At 34.2% G+C, this 17208-nt stretch overlaps 1 protein-coding gene across 3 annotated transcripts; it reads left to right on the top strand.

Moving 5' to 3' along the window:
* The first annotated feature begins 4000 nt into the window (after window positions 1-4000).
* LOC110811426 (ubiquitin family protein) lies at window positions 4001-16869 on the top strand. 3 transcript variants are annotated; one of them, XM_088216346.1, is made up of 8 exons: window positions 4001-4235; window positions 12026-12158; window positions 12940-13010; window positions 13110-13188; window positions 13254-13363; window positions 14854-14918; window positions 15503-15585; window positions 16412-16869. In XM_088216346.1, the coding sequence occupies exons 1-8, from the start codon at window positions 4092-4094 to the stop codon at window positions 16450-16452; spliced, it is 726 nt and encodes a 241-aa protein (XP_088072472.1). In that variant the 5' UTR covers window positions 4001-4091; the 3' UTR covers window positions 16453-16869. The 3 variants fall into 3 exon arrangements, with proteins under 3 accessions (XP_088072472.1, XP_088072471.1, XP_088072473.1); XM_088216345.1 differs by having other exon boundaries at window positions 16399-16869; XM_088216347.1 differs by lacking the exon at window positions 16412-16869 and having other exon boundaries at window positions 15503-15771.
* Window positions 16870-17208: the final 339 nt, after the last annotated feature.

Genomic DNA, 17208 nt, shown 5'->3' with positions numbered 1-17208 from the left:
TAACATATATCACACCTTTACATTTCAATCATCAGGAAACAGATTTCATCTTTTACCAACCTACTAGTATCCCTAGGGATCCATAGGGGGTCCCCTCTACACGTGAACCATTAACATTTATAACCTGATTCCAGGGCCGTCCCCATACCCCGTCCGGTATGGGCGCCAAAATACATAAGGTATCCATACCACGTCCGGTATGAGAGACCACGTTCCCGGTAGGATTCCCTACGGACCCGGTCTGTCCACCATCTCTCAAGATATCTAGTCAGGCTTTCCACATTATCCACTTATCAATTCACATAACTTTTTTGCATTTTTCCTTAATCTCAATCATCCAATCATACAAAACATGTAAACTAGTAATTGACACCAAATAAGACCATACAGTACCAGGTTCACCATAATACAAACCATAATAAAAGAAACCATGATTCATGCATACGAGACTATAACATAATTACATCAAACATCATGCTGCATTTAATACTGAAAATTAGATCAAACAATAACAAACCAACACTGTATCAAACTCAGGCTCCATTGGCAACCTTAATCAATTATACATCTATAAAGTCACACAGTACAGTTTAATTATTTATTTAGCTTTAATATCGTGATAGAAAATAAGGTGAGGGATCCTTACTTGTTTCGGGGTCTGAAATCGACTCTACAGTGCGCCTACGGGCTATCCCTAATTTTCCTGAATTTTTTTCAGAAAACTGAAAAGCACTACCGGTACCTACACGTGACCCAAAAAATTCCAAATCAGACCTAGGGCCCCTTTCGGCCAATATCGGAATTCCGGCACGGCGGCTCCACCATGCTCTGGCGACGGTGCCGCCGCAAGCGGCGACGATTCGCCTTGGGTTGGCCATTTTCGATCGAATTCGGCCACACTTGCATCGGTTCCTGTGATAAAACAACCCTATGGCCCTCAGTGGGCCAAAAAATCACGAAAAATCGAGACTTACCGGCGGCGGTGCTCTCGGGTGTGGTGGCTTCTCCGGCATGAGTCGCGTTTTGATGTTTGGCTCCGATCAACCTGTAGAGAAAAGAACGGTGATTACAGTGGCATAAAAATTGATCAAATGAAGGCTGGGAAGGGCCTCATCGGAGGCAAAAACTGAGGAGGGGCGCGGCGGGGCCGCTGGGCTTCAGCTGGATTTTTCGGCCGTTTGGCTGCTGGTTTGCCTCCAGTTTGGCCATAGGCGGACTCAATATCGAAAAACGAGCAAGGGAGAGAAAATTTACCTCGATCGGCGGTCGGAAACTTCTCCGGTGCGGCAGCGAGTGGCGGCGACCGGCTCCTCCGGCGTCTGGTTCTTCTTCTCCGGCGAGGGACTGGCGGCTAGGGTTTTTGTGGTCAGGTGTGGGTGGGGTTATTTATACCTTTTGTCTTTTAATCTCAACCTTCCATCAAGATTATATCTGGGCCGTTCGATCGCGATTTAATTGGGATTAAATCTGAGCCGTCCGTGCCTGATTGAATCTGAGCCGTCCGTGCCTGATTGAATCTGAGCCGTCCGTGCGCGCGGAAACGGATCTAGGCCGTCCGATCGTGCGCACGCGGATCACCCACTTGGCCCGTCCCCTGGTCAGCGTTTCCTTGCCACGCGGCGTGTCCTGGTTGGTCGGGGCTGCTGACGGGCCGTTGACGTGGCTGCTGATGTGGCACAACTTTTTTAAATTGCGTTTTGACCCCTGGTTTTCGATTTTCTTTTCAAAAACACCCCCAGAATCCAAATTTTCACCCATTTTTCTCAAAATCAATTTCAATTAAATCCAAATAATATTTTTACCCAATTTTATCATTATTTTTATTTTTATTTTCATGAAATTAGATTAAATTAAATCAAATTAAATTAATTAAAAATAAAAAAAAAATCAAATAATTACAAAATAAAAATAATAACACTTGGGTGTTACATTTGATGTCTCAATTTAGAATTAAAACTTGAACATAGCGGCTGGATGAAGAAATTTAAAGTCTTATTATGAATCATGATTTCTTTGAACTCAACGAATAAACTATATTGAGACAAAAAAATTGCATCACTTTTAACTATAGATGGTTGGATATAGGAGAAATATTATGTGCAACCATGAGAATATCCATCAATATAGCAAACACAAGCAATAATTTAAGCATTATCCCTTATAGCTATGTCTCAATTAAAGACTGTGATGCTTGTAGAACCTAATCTTTTTTCTAAGAGGATGAACGACTTTGGGTTGAATAATACTAAAATAACATATGGTAAGACATGCAAAAGTTGGTAAAAAGTTTTAATAATCGCTCATGCAATAAGATCAACTACTTTTGTTTAACGTTGTTTCTCTGAAGTCATAATATATCAATCATGGTTGATTTCTACAATAGAACTTGGTTTCAAAACTTATTCATTATAGTTTGTTATTTTTCTATAAGTAGAATATAAAATAAGAAACAATTCAAAGAATTGAAAATGTAATATTGTTGACTTAAATGCCTAAATAGCCGAAAACAACAAAGTTTGATTAATTGACAAATAAAAAAAAGATAGTTATATGATTCACTCTCACATCCACACAAAAGATGTGAGAGTGAAAATGTAATATTGTTGATTTAAAGCCCAAAATAAAGTGAAACCAGAAAAGTCTAGTTAATTGACAATTAAAGAAAAGATGTCTATTATGTAAAGTAGACATATTCCTTTGTATAATGCATACATGAATTATAATTTATTCTCTAATATTTTCTAATTTATTTCAAGCATTCAATTTTTTTTTTTATTTTTTTAAAAAAAAGTTAAAATGATTAAATCATGTTTGGAGAGTTTTTTTTTTTTTAAAAAAAAAGATAAAAGTGAGATTGACATATTAATTAAATTAATAAATTAATAACAAATTATAATTTATAAAAAAAATATTAAAAATTAAAAATTAAATTATAACTAGTGTCAAATATTACAGATTAATTTAATAATTCACCTTTTATACAAGCTACATTATCAATCCATTTTACAAGCCCCTTTTGGAAGGAGATTCTACGACACCCTTTGGAAAATAAATGTCCTAAAATTTTGGCAAAGCTTCCAAAAGTAAGCAAAGATTTAAAACAATAAAAAACAATATCAAATTCCCTACATTACCCTACAAACTCTTTGGCACAACTCATACAATCCCAAGGCATAAACAACCTATGGATATGTCCATCTCTTATATTCTAACAAAATCTTCTATTGGGTTTTCCATTTGATTGCCATAAAATGAAATAAGCTTTATATATACATATATATATATATATACACACACATATATGACTTGTCTAAGAGAATTAAATTGAATATGGAGAAAAGAAGCAAGGTAAGTCGTGTAGTATGTAAATAAAAGTATAAATATATATATATATATATATATGTAGAAAAAGTAATAATTTTATGTAAAATAATAGAATATATATACCAAGGCTAATTGTTGTAATTAGCATCTTACCATCTTTTTTTATATATTTATTTCAACTAAATATGATTTAGCTATCTACATCTATGAAAAAAGACCATAAAAAATTAAGATTTCTTTCTTTCTTTTTTTTTTTTTTGTGATTTTAATTTTTTATTTTATTATGATTATTATCCAAATACATCTTAATGTATGTAGTATAATACCACAATGACATGGAATATTTCAAAATAAGCTATAATTAATTTTTAACATTTTAACTTTTTATTTGTGTAAGGAAAAAATAAATTATTAATTTAATTTCTAAATTATAAGTTATATTACAATTAGTTATTTTTTTTTCCTATTATAATATAATAACTGAATCTAAAAAATTTGTATAGAGACTGTAAACTTTATTTTTCTTCTATTACTTAATTAGCAAAATTAAACTGACTTAAAAATACAATCGAAAAGTTAAAAAGATAAAAAAATAATTACTGAATACATTTTTGTCCTTTTACCATCAGCTATTATTATTTACTATAATAATATAATTCATTAATTAATTGAGCTAACCACGTATTTTCCAGAAAGTTGCAGTCTGAAATTTCGTTTTTGAGTTCAATTGACCAAGAAATACAAAGAGAAGTTATGTTGCGAGTAAAATGAGGGAGATTGTAGAGGAGACGTATCCCGATTCCTGCAACAATGCCAACCCTGCAACGAGGGATGGCAACATGGTGGAGATCAATCTCAAAATAATCGGCCCAGCTCGCCCTTCTCGAATCCAAGTCGCTTCTCCAATTAAAGTAATGATTTCTTCCTCCCCTCTTCCCAATCTTATGTCTTTTCAGATTTTAGAATTTTCTTTTGTTTTGTGTTTCAGTTTGATTTTCTTCTGTTGGGTTTTTAATAAATTTTATTTTATTAAAAGCAGCACAAAATTACTGATGCGACATTGATGGCCCAAATTACTTCGAGGAAGAACTAAATTTCCCTCCGACATAAGTATATATATGACTCTAGGATAGATTCAAAAGATATGACATGGTCAAACAAGCTGAAGTCTTTTTATAAATTTGAGAGACTGCTCAATTTAGTCCCATTTAACATGCTACTGAGGGGTGGCTTATATGGTGGTAAATCCCGTTGCTCCTTGTCTCATTTTTTAAGGTTGGAGGTTAGAGCAGAAGTATGCTGCATCTGACACTTCTACATGTAAGGTTTCACTGTGATCACATGAGAAAGTCCTTTCACCTTTTATAAAAAGAAGTCTTATTTAACATGTATAACAAAAAGTCTTATTCAACATGGGCACTGAATTAATAAATACTCTCTAAGCTGTTCTTTTATGATCCAAGTGAAGATGTATGGTTCCAAATTGTGCAATTTGGTATTTAGATGATTGTACTGGTAAGTCTGTCCTATTTTCTTTGAGGACATTCTGGTTTGAATTCAGGAAATATTTGGGTTCTAGTTGTTGTTACTTTAAATAAATTGTATCTCACTGTAGCTTTAGTCAGTTGGATGATGCTGAAGTGAATCAAGTCGAATTTTATTGGGATTTATTTTGTCAATTGAATATGGGGTTTTTATTTGTCTTTCTATATTGAGTTAAAATTTCTTTTGGTATCATGAGAGGTGTTAGAAGGTTTAAAAACTTGAAGGTAATTCTTTTTTCTGTATCCGTTGAGGAGGGAAATTATTTCTTAAATGTTACCATTTTCGAGATATTCAGCATGAGAAGGTTATGCATTTTCATGGGAAGGGAAGGGGCAAATTGGCAGATAAGTTTCTGAGATAGTTTGGTAGTTAGAAGAACAAGGAGCAGTTTCATGGAGCTCTGGGAGAACCTAATAAACATTCCTTGGTGGAAGTGACGGATAACCAAAGAAATAAATTTCTGATGATTACCCAATTTTTTTGTTGGTGGAAAGAAGGTGCTCGTCTTTCCAGAGGGTGTTGGCTATAAGGAATGGTTATGGTGATGACAATTAGTTAACTATTGTTAGGAGAAGATTTCCTCGGTGATCGTGAAGTCGGTAGGAATTGAAAGAAGAGCATATGACTCAAGTCACACTCTATGAGAGAAGTAATGGGCAGTAACTAAGGGGGAGCAAATATTTGTATCTATTTTGATCAACAAAGTAAAGATTGTACCTATTTTTGCATTGCAGTACTTAAGGGAAACATTTTTTTAGTAGTAAATGAGGGGGAGGAGAAGATGACGAAGAGAGATTTGGAAACTGAACCATTATATTACTTAGGGAATAAATCCTTGATTATTGGGGTCAAACAAAAGGGTCTAAGAGATTTTGTTGATAGAGAAGATGGAACTTAGGAGGCCTTTTAAGGTAAAGTCCATGACCTGGTGTTTAATATAATCGAGCACAATGTACTATTTCAAAAGTAAATAAATAAAAATCGAGCACAACGTAATTTTTACGCATAAAGCCATGTATTGACAAGATTCAATCAGGCCTCAGCTTGGACAAGAGTAGAGGAAAGGCAAAAGCAATACAAGTCTGTTAAGAGACCTGTTAAATGGTGGGTTAAGAAGCCCAAGTCTGTTGCTGTTATCTTTGAATCAACACAACAGACTAAAGTTAATATTTTCTCACATTTCTCAATGTCTCCTCTCTGAGTTGTTGTTGTCACTTCATGGGAGACAGATCATGTTAAAGTTCTCACATGTTGGCGCATATGTACTCATTTGGTTAGTTATTGTTTTTGTAGGAAAATTAGTGTGCCTTAACCATGCTGATGAAGCTTTGTACCTGAGTGATAAAGGGAAGAAGATTATATCAAAAGATGAGAGGACTAAGGTGGAGAAGGAACTGGGGGTTAACAGGTAGGCCTGTAGGTGTGCGGGTTTGCAGTTATACAAGCAAGATCAATTTCATCTTCTAACATTGGGTAGAAGTTTTTAATTGAGAATGGTGGTATAGTTATAGTAACACCAACTAATGAGGAAGGAAACGATGTTGATTTTGTCTGTTGTGCTTCCTTTACTGATTCTCTAAACTTGAAAGAGGAAGATCTTCCTTTGGATCTTGAAGATGAAGGATGTTGGTTCACCTTTCACTTGGTCATAATCAGGAAGAACTCACTGGAAACGGTGAGCGAGTTTGGGATGATCTGGTGCAATTGTTTGAGCATAACATATGCCAAGGAGAGACCAGTGGTGTGTCTGTCTTCATCAAACAAATTAGTGAAGAGACCGAGCAGGAATAAATGAATAAATTGGAACCTGATTATGAAGAGCGAGGAATTTGGATGGTCTAGTGTAACCGTTCGAGCATAACACATCCTAAGTATACTCTAGTTGTGGCTCTATCTTCGTTAAGTGAATTAGTGGAGAGACTTGCAAGAAACAAGTATACAAATTGGATCTGATTCAGAGGAGGGAGTTGACCTTTCACTTAATGTTTTTAGTCCCTCTGTATTATCTCTCTTCACATCTTCTCATTTTTCTCCTAACATACATATCAATTTGCTGTGGTTTTGTCTGGTGGGTAAGATAAGAAATCTTAATGAGGGAATTCTGTTCTACTCCAAAGTGTGACCGGTTTGCTTTAAAACCCTTAGTTCTACATTCAACCAGGTAACTAGGGAGAAAGTAATTTCTTCTAAGCCAATTCTGACTGATGTAGATATTGAGAATCCAATTTAAATTTTTGGCAAGATAGAGTTTAGTTGGGTCTTGAGGTAAGGATATGGGGTTTGAGATTCCCCTACAATTTATCTTAGGAGTGAAAATAAGAATGGTTAAAGCTGAAGGTAGCGTGTGATGCACAAAAATGATAGAACATAATAAAATATAACTTAACTCTATAGGTTTTGAACAGAGGAAAAACCATGTGTTTGGGAGGTAAATTTACACAAAACCATCTAAGATATACTTATTTAACCAGCTTCATTTTATTTAATTTTTTATATCTAAATTCATTTTATAAAATTAATTTACTTTTACTAGCTAATAACTAATTAATCATTATTTATTGATAAAGAAACCTTTAGTAAATACAGAAATTGTTAGAATAAAAGTAAGAAATAAATGAAAGTTGTCACTATTATTGGAATATTTCAATTTCTAAGTTGATAATCTTGTCAATAAGAGTCTTCACAAAGATGTAATTTTGTCTTTCAATTGTAAAATAAATTTTTAATAGCTTAAAAAATTAATAGGATGATAAAAAGAGTGTTATTTAAGGAGTGTAAAGTCTATTTATTTACTTTTTTTTATGATTAACAAGTTTGCTCGATGGGTTTTGTAACAACAAATTTGTTCCACATGTTAACAATTTTTATCCTCTTAAGTTCCTATAATTTTATTGCCGAACATATAGTTTTTCTGTATTTTTTTATCCAGTCCTATTGTTTTTATGACACCAGAAACTACCTAAGAGAATATAGTTTATTTTTACTAAAAGAAAAAAGTAAAATTCATAATTTTTTTTTCTTAGCTTATGTTAAGAGCATAAAAAAAATTTTCTAAAGGAAGAAGGGGCAAAGACATTTCCATGTGAAGAATTTAAGTTGGAATTTAGATGGTTTTGGTGATGTCTTGAAGAGGAAGACAATAAAAGAAGCAAATTTGAGGGGCAATCTGGATGTAGTTATGTTTCGAGAAACTAACTGGGAGGGCGTTGGGAGGTTCTTTGATCCAGAATTATCGTTGACTTGGAATATCCATGGAGAAATTCACTTCATTGAGCATGCATTAAAATTGAATTTCTTTTGAGTGTTTAAGTGCCTTAAAGCTTAATTTTTGGCGTAAAATAAATTCTTGAGGTCATAGATATCTCGAAGGACAAAATGCTTGCAAAACAACATAAAAATCTTTATTATAAATGGAATATTTCAGTCTAGTCTCATTAAGTTTCTCCTTTAAAATGCAAAGAATATCCTTCTTGGCTTAATATTCCCCCTATCGCGATTCAAAAAGCATCGCAAGTAACCTAAAGACTTCTAAATCATGATGATTTAATGTAAGAGCCTCTCTCAATTTCTGCCTTATATGTTGAAATGAGGATAAATATATTGTGTAATGATTGAATTGCAAAGGTGTGCTAAGTATTATGTTATACAGCTTATATGATTTCATGATAATGATAATGTTACTGCTTTCGTATATTGTTTTATGAATTTTACCGAGATAAGTGGATAGTAAAGGATTTTATTATTGATAAAAGAATTTGTTGTAAATTATACTTCATTGGTCTTTTTGTGTTTTCTATCCACCTTTACCTCCGTGACGGTGAGATAGTGTGATATCTTTACTGGGCTGGTATAGCTCATTCCTTATTTAATCATTTCAGATCAGGCTTCAGGAGCTGCAATAGTTCATTTGAGTTCTTCTTTCTTTAGGCAATAGGTGACATGTGAGCCATAATTGAACTAGATCCTTTAACAAATTTTCTATAAAATGTGCTAACTCATGGAACCTGCATATCTATTGATTTTGGTTGAGGCTATTCTCTGATAGCTCTAATCGATTCTAGATCAGTGGAAACACCCTTTGCTGATAAATAAATCCTAAAAAAGCACTTGAATTTTCCAGGAAGATACATTTCTTGGGATTGTCGAACAGCTTCTGCTTCCTAAGAATCATGAAAACATCATAAAAATGACCTAATGCTCATCTTTCAACTTATTGTAAATCAAAATGTCATTAAACAAGGTTATAGAATATGAAGCATAACTTGCATGGTAGTAGTAGGAGCACTGGATGGCCCAAATGGCATGGACTAATGTAATCCATCTTGGTTTTTAAATGCAGTTATCCATTCTTCATGACTAGCTTGTGGAAGATGTCTTATTCTCCTTGATTGTCCCTTTTCTTTTTCTCCCTTTAATAATATTTCTTCTTTTATAACAAAAAAGAAAATGCAGTTATCCATTCATCTCTTGGTCTAATGCAAGTCTGGTGGTAACCACTTCTTAGATCTATCTTTGATTCCCAGCTGGAATGTGCTTGCTTCTCCAACATGTCTTCTAGCCTATGGACTGGAAACCTATACTTGGTCATGGTTTATTTAATACCTTGACTGTTAATACAGATGTTCTATCTTTCTTGGGGTAAGGAGGGCAAGAATGGGATATGGGCTAAGACTATGTCTAAGAATAAGAAATCCCCTTGAAAGAAGATCTTGAAAGAAGATCTGCTATTTGTCAATTCATTTCAGCATGCTATTTGGGATTCATGCTATGGCCAGCCAAGTTTGGGCTAATTGGGATCTAGGAATGAGGTCAATGGCATGTTGAATCTCCTGCATGGGCAATGAATCACTAAAATGTTCGGTAGGGTTAATATCCGAAAGTTCCTAATAACTTGCCCATTCTGAAGAGAACTCCACAATTTCTTTAACAAGCTCTTGGTTAACTTCCCTGATCCTGTGGTGAAATAACATTATTCTTGCTACTTTGATGCTTGAAATCTGTATGACTCAAAACGTGTTAATTCTCCTTAACAGGAACTGTAAGGGCTGGTGGATGTTTATTTTTCTTGTCTTGCCATGAGAGCTTAGTTGGAGTAAGAATAATGTTCTTGCCCCTTGTACCTTAAGAGATATTTGTTTTCTACAAGTATCTTGCTTGTTCTGACCTGTCCCATAATGACTTCCCCTGAATGTTTATCTGGAAGCTTAATTCGCCACCTATGGTTGCTTCTTCTTCTTTTTCTTTGTTTTCTGGAGGAGGCAATGAAAGGAGAATTCTTGTGATTGGCACTCTTTGATGTAGAGAAAATATTCTAGCTAATGGTTGTCATGTGCAAGAGGACAACATATCATCTTCTATTATGGTGCTCTTTCTATCTTTGCGTTTTGTGTGTTGCCTTGGATTTCCCTGGCTGGAGATGAGTGATGATAAACTCTGTAGCTAAAGAGATTTGGGCGAGGCAAGGCATCAGGGGTGACAACCGCCTAAAGAAACTTATTTCTAATGTCTCTTTTCGAACATTTGGTTCAGCTGAAAAGCATTTTTTTTAAAAAATATAAAGTGTGAAAATTGTATTGTTATAGGCATTTATTTACAAAAAAAAACATGTATCGATATAGGGACCAAGGGGGTACCACCCATTTGCAAAATTTATAAATCAATGAATGTATCAACAAGTTCTGCCAAATCCTCCATAAATTAAAGAGAATGACCCCGTAACAAAAAACTAAGGATTTGAAATTATTTATTACTAAGAATACCAAAACTAATTACATCCTCAACCCCATCAAAAGCATTTCTATTCATCTTCTTCCACAACACTCAAAAGATGGAGAGCGAATTAGACCACTTGTTTCCACCGGCAGCCGATACCCTTCCACATCCAAATTTCCTCGCTCATTGAACCTGCCATCACCCATCTGATGCCAAGCAGCGATAACAAGTTTCCTCAGCTCTCTTACAAAGATAACAAGTTTTAACTAGTATCTTCCCCCTCTTTCTCAAGTTGTCAATGGGAAAAAAAAATCCCTGCTAGCTTCCCAAGCAGAAAAAGAGACATAAGGTGGGACACTAGTCTTCCACATCTGTCTGACAGGAAATTTTTTTGAAATGTGTCGTCATCTTCATACTTGAACAACTTCTTTAGAAGGATTTAACTGAGAAAGACCCATTGGATGTGAGATACCACCGTGGAGTATTGATGCTTCCATCCAACATAATATAAGATGATGTGTCCAATAACTCTTCATATTCTCCAATTTCCAATTTTTCTAGATTCTACGGCACAAGCACTTGTCATTCCTTCTCACAACTATTGTAATCCATGAAAGAGTCACAAATCTTGTATCTTTTTGCTGGGCTATTGCATAAATCTGAAGAGAGCACACTCTAAGAGTATTTCTTTCCATCCATTGATCCTCCCAAAATCTAGCTCTATCCCCCCTACCAACCTTTCACCTTATATACTCCTGGAAATTTTCCTTCCCTAGACCGATCTTCTTCCACGAGTTTTTCCCATGTGATCTAAAATTCTCTCTGCTAAGCCACCTTTTATCATCCATACCATATTTTGCTGTTATTGTTTTTTTCAACAATGTGTCTTCCTCTGTTATAAATCTCAATTATCATTTATCCTGCAGAGTCTCATTCATCTCCATCAAAAATCCCAATCCCAAGCCACCTAGGTACAATAACTTCTTAATCTCGCTCTATACGACCAAATAATAACTCCGTTTTTCATCTATATCACCATACGAGTACTTGCTCTTTATTGTTTCCAGCTGAAAAGAAAAAAATATAAGAACTTTTGACATTTTACTGAAGTTAGAAGTTTATGGTCCCAAACCTTGAGATTTGTTTTTTTCATGGGCCATCCTCTTTCTACTAATGAGGACTTTGTGCACTTAATTGGTAGTCTGACTAATTTGTAAAGTTATTGTAATTCGATTAACACTCACTTATTACCTTGTTTATAAATTTTATACCTTTTCTTTTTAAAAGATAATGTGTATAACATATCATTTGTTTAAGAGAATGTGTAAAACATGGTTTACTTGAATCATCATGGCGATAATAGCAAAGACAAAATAAGTTTGATAAGTTCTTTGATATATTATGGCTGGTTCTTATGTGTTTCTATTCTTTGTATTTGAATTAGGTGTGTGATTTGAGAAAATTGATTTCTGAAGAGAATCATTTTCCTATCGAGAATTTGAGGCTTATTCTGTGTGGGAAGGTACTGCATGATAGTGAGGATGGGGATGATATTTGCATCCGACTGAATAATGGCGGTAAAGATCTTGCATAATGTTAGTCTCAACTTTAATATTTTGACCATACCCCATTTCTAAGTCATACAAGGTATGATAACTGTGCTCAAATCCTTTGGTGCTTGTTACTTTTTTTTGTCGTTTTTGTATGTGAAAAATAATAATTCTGAACTGACATATAAGATCTTGCTGAAAACTAAGATGTGGTTGTTTCAATTTGATAATAGAAAGTTTTTTCCATATTATAAAATATGGGACAGGATGTCCTAGGTGTTTTATCTTTGCATTCTTCACAAAATTTTTCAATAGTATCTAGAATATATTAATGAACCACATTCTTGGGGTATCATTCTTATATAATCACATATCTTTCTTAACATTAGGTCTCTTAAAATAGAGATTAATTTTCCTAGTTTAGTAATCGTTCTAAAAACAACACATAATGACAGGTATAAGTAATTAGCTTCAGTGGGAGAGATACTTATAATAATCATGCATACAGATATGGAAGGTTTATCAGAAAACTCATGATTATTTGACTCAAAATGTAGTCCATGTGTCATATCATTCAACTCAGGAAATTTGGGGATACAGGTATGGGAGTATATGATGGCAGAAAACTCAGGATTATTCAACTCAGAATTTAGTTCATTTGCTATATTGTCTAAAATAATTGATAATCTTGTGAATAAAATAGTTCTTAGCTGTTATGAGTATATTTTAATCATACTTGGTCCAGGGTATTTGGGCCCATTTCATTTTCTGTTTTTTTTTTAATATGTTCTTTCCGTTCATTTTATAGATTCCTTGATTGTTGTTGTGAAGCCAAAACCTCCTACTGGACTTGAAATCGAAGATGACGATGATGATTTGGTATAACTGAATATTACTCTCGTGCTAATGTTGATGTCGTTATGTATATAAATAATTCGTTAACTGATTCCTTTTATGCTTTTAATGTTGTATGTCTAGGAGTTTCGACTACCACATTCTACAAGCCGATGGAAGAGGAAGCTCTACTGTTTTTTACATAATAGAATGAAGGTTCCTGGTAAGTATCTATTTGGTCATTTGGATCTTAAAATTGATAAGCTACTAATCAACTTTATATTATAGGTATTCTTTTGATGGCACTTTTCTCTCTTAGTTTGAAGGCATGGACTATTGTAGTTTTATGGTTTGCCTTGGCACCTCTTGCCCATAGATGGGATCTTGGACCTTTATATGTAAGTTTCATCTTTTCGCAGACTTAAATTTATTTGTCTCTAGTTCTTTTCATCCAAAGAAAAAATGTTTCAAAAAAGATTTATTTGGCATTTGTTCTTCTTTTGGAATGTGACAGCACACAGTCACTGACAAAAGAAAGGAGAAGGCTAGTAACAACAAGGGAGATACTGAAAAGAAATAATAGCATTCTGCTCACTTTTTGTTAATAAAATTTGATCACTTATTTACCAACAAAGTTGCATCTTTAAGTGAATCTAATCTATTTTTTAATATTTTTTATTAACCTTTAACAAGCACTCCAGAGAGAGAGTGAGGTCAAGAAAAAAGTTAGAGATTGAGAGAGATTGTATCTCTTTGAGCATTCTCATCAGGCTTCTCAGGATGGGAAGCCTATAATTCTCACGTCAATCTAGACTTGGAGATTCCTGGCCATTAAGCATATATTGTTTAATTTAGTTTTAAGAGCGAATCTCAGATACTGGTACAAGCTTCATGATCTCTTTTATCTCATCAGACCGAAAATGGGTTTGTCCTTTGGCGAATTCTACTGGTTGAAAGGCCAGTCCTCATGTGTCAAGAGCTTCGACAATGCAAGCAAACCTCTATTGGTTGTGATGGGAGGTCATAGAAATGGCTAATTTCTTACCTTGACCTGAAAAGAATAGCAGTGAAAGTAGGTGTTTATTCTTTGCTACAAGAATTGATGTGTGGTGGTGGATGATTAAGGCTATTGGTGAGATAAATGACCTAGACTTTAACGCCTTTAAACTAGGGCTAGTAAGAGGGAAATAATCAAAACAATAGAGGAATGGGGGAGAGGTCAACTTGAACCAAAAAAATGGGGTATACTTGGAATCAATGAGGCTAGCACCTGCATTTAATGTTGCCCCATGTGCAAAGCTGGTGGTATTGAACAAGGTAGTCTTAGATCTGCAGGAGCTTCATCTCTTTTGTTCAGGGAAGAAATTCGCGATCCAGGTCCTAGTAAAAGACCCAATTCAAAGTGGATCATTTGAAATTCAAAGTGCCTTTTGAAGAAAAAAATTTGCAGCTTTTAGGCGACATTTTTGGGGAAATTCTAAGATGGTTCTTTTTTTTTGGATTCTGTTGATTGTAAGATTCCTAAGCGTCTAGATAGCTGGGAGGGAGTACTCTTCTCCCTTGGGGGTCTAGTATACACCTCCATTCCTTCTCTCCTTTTTAAATCCCTGGAGGTGTTTATAATATAGGACAATTGCCATAACTAACTGCTTAGTTGTAAGTTGAATTTATCTTCGTAGATGAGATTTTCAGCATAATGTTTCCTAATTTGCTCTAGCCAGTTCCATTTTGTCTCTTCTGTACCAGATGGGATGTCAGGGATAGCCATAAGACAAGACAAGCATGATTGATTTTATGGATTCATATGTTGGTGCATTTACTTGTTCCTTTTGCTTTGTTCAATTAGATCCATGCATAATAAGGCTTACTGCTACTGCAACATGTGCAGATTCTTGGTACTGGCTTTTCAATCATTCTCCTGAATCTTGGACAACGGCAACCGGGGGACATCAGGTATTCTCAAGAGTGGATAATGTTGGCTTCTTGATTTTGAAAATTGTGTATTAAAACAAAAATGTAAAGATTGAAAAGAAAGCAAAAGTAACTAGAAAACTTCATCGAAGCAAGAAACTTTTGATTCCTAAAGGCCTTGAGCAAATAAGTGGTTTAGAAAAAATCATTTATCTACTGATTAACCAATCACACTCTCAACCCTCCTCCCCTGTCCCTCCGAAAAGACAATTAAAAAGTTTCGAAAATGAAAAAATATATATAAAAAAGAAAAGTGACAGTAAAATGAAAATAGTATTTCAGATTGAAATTAATTAAATGTCATTTTGAATGCTTCCTGGAAATTTAACTTTTATTTCTGCTTAAATACCAGACACGTACTAGAAAACTTGTACTTATGTGGAGAAATGTGCATAGGAAATGAAAGTAGAATATGTCCTCATTTACTGAATTAAGCATAATTTTCTGAGGGGAAAAAGAAGGTAATAGAACCATCCAAAAGCAATTAGTTCTAATTAAATTTGTTTTAAAAAAGGTTAGAGCTAATTGTTCCCCCTAAATTATTTTTTGCTTTGCAATATATGCAGTGCATACTCCATCTTTAATGAAGACTTCAGAGAGCTTCCTGGAACCCTAAATGCAGACCGACTAGACAGAGATGTCAGGACAGGTCAGTTTTGAGCTTGATACATGGCATGTATAATTTTCAATAGTCACAGACAGGTTGTAAAGATGTATTTTACTGAATGTTCCAGAGTTTTCTGTTAAGATAACAAGTCTGCATATATTTCTCTGTCAAACGAACATCTAGGTACTGAGCCATATTATAAAATCATAAGTTTATTTTGTCTTGAAATCAAGAGTGGCAAAGAGAATTCTAGGCTCATATGCCTTCCTAAAGTAAATTATGTTAATTCGTTGGAGCAAAGGACTGGACTAGGAGGGAGTCGGGAAAAAATGTGGCTGAAAAAAGTTTTGGAGATCTGGTGCATGCATGTGTCTGCATGTTCCAAAAATCAGCAACATATGTTCCCAAAATGTCCAGACGCGCAAAGGAAATTAGACTTTGATAATATGATAACAGGTTTTCTTTTAATCTTCTCTTGATCCTCCAACTATAATCAAGGATACAAAGAACATGAATCAAAATTATGCATGTTAAATTTTATTTCTAGCTTAAGAATTGAATCATGAACCAACTGAAGAATTTGTTTACAAGTTCTTGGTGGAACCTCGTGGGCAAACCTTGAGAAAACTCTTGCACAATTTGACTCTCAATAGCATAAAATAATTTACACTTTTTAATCTACATGGCTGAATTTGTGACTCAAGTCTATGGACTGTATCTCGTAAAAGACCTTTCCAGGGCATAGAGTGGTCAATGATACATGATTTTAGATTCTAGGTTCTTTAGCTAAGAATAATTTTTTTACACTAGTAAGAGTTCAGGGAACGTGATTGATATGCTGATGGACTTGTGAAGTTTTTGTATACAGATTGCAATCCCTTGTGCTTTTTAAAACACATTTACTTTTAAACAAGGGTATGGAGGCTGTCTCATTTCCTGCTAGCCGGAAGTTTATATTAGCAGTTTGAGAAAAAAATTTCAAGGCAGGGCAATAAATTTGTAGGGCCTTGCAGACTGTTGAGGGGCAGCGCTACTGTATATTTGAACAGAAATTTCATGCAGTGTTCTCCATTTGATAGTTTTATATTTACCCATCAAAAAGAGAATGTCATATATGAAAGGTATTGGAAGAAGAAATAGGAAGCTTATAGATTATACATGAACGCAAGACATGTTTTTAGCGAAATGAAGGTTACTTGACATTACAGTAGGCTTCAACTGTTCTGGATTTTCTCCGAGCTCAATCACGGTTGCCTCTCGTTTAAACTTGTGAAGTGTACTGAGTTTTTCTAAAGTAAATTATTATGTTAGTTTTTCAACTATTAATCATCTTATTATTAGATTTATTATAACTTTTTTTTGGTTAATGATATTGTTATACATCTGGAGAGAAAATTTTGTCCGTATTACATTTTTTATAAGAGTTTGAAAATTGTAAATAAAAAGTAGTAATTGATATTATTAAAACAATACAGATGATAATAGTAGGAAGAAGAAGAAATTAGGCGTCAACAGAGATGGTAACTCTCCTTTTATTAGATGGTCCTGCATATAATACCTATGGAGGGATCGTATCATTACAGTCAATTTATTTATTTATTTTTTAATATTTTACAGTAATTTAATAAATTTATAATCAATAACTTAAATGATATATAGTAATAA

This window comes from Carica papaya, chromosome 3 (assembly GCF_054855325.1).
Source record: "Carica papaya isolate Zhongbai chromosome 3, ASM5485532v1, whole genome shotgun sequence".
Taxonomy (NCBI): domain Eukaryota; kingdom Viridiplantae; phylum Streptophyta; class Magnoliopsida; order Brassicales; family Caricaceae; genus Carica; species Carica papaya.
Note: the sequence above shows the minus strand (reverse complement) of the source record. Positions and strands in the feature narration are given on the sequence as shown.

Excerpts from the sequence above, each read along its gene's own strand:
- LOC110811426 (XM_088216345.1), top strand. The coding sequence starts at position 4,092 with ATGAGGGAGATTGTAGAGGAGACGTATCCCGATTCCTGCAACAATGCC. Across the intron at positions 13,011-13,109 it reads AAGATGACGATGATGATTTG|GAGTTTCGACTACCACATTC; the intron begins GTATAACTGAAT and ends TTGTATGTCTAG. Across the intron at positions 14,919-15,502 it reads CGGCAACCGGGGGACATCAG|TGCATACTCCATCTTTAATG; the intron begins GTATTCTCAAGA and ends CAATATATGCAG.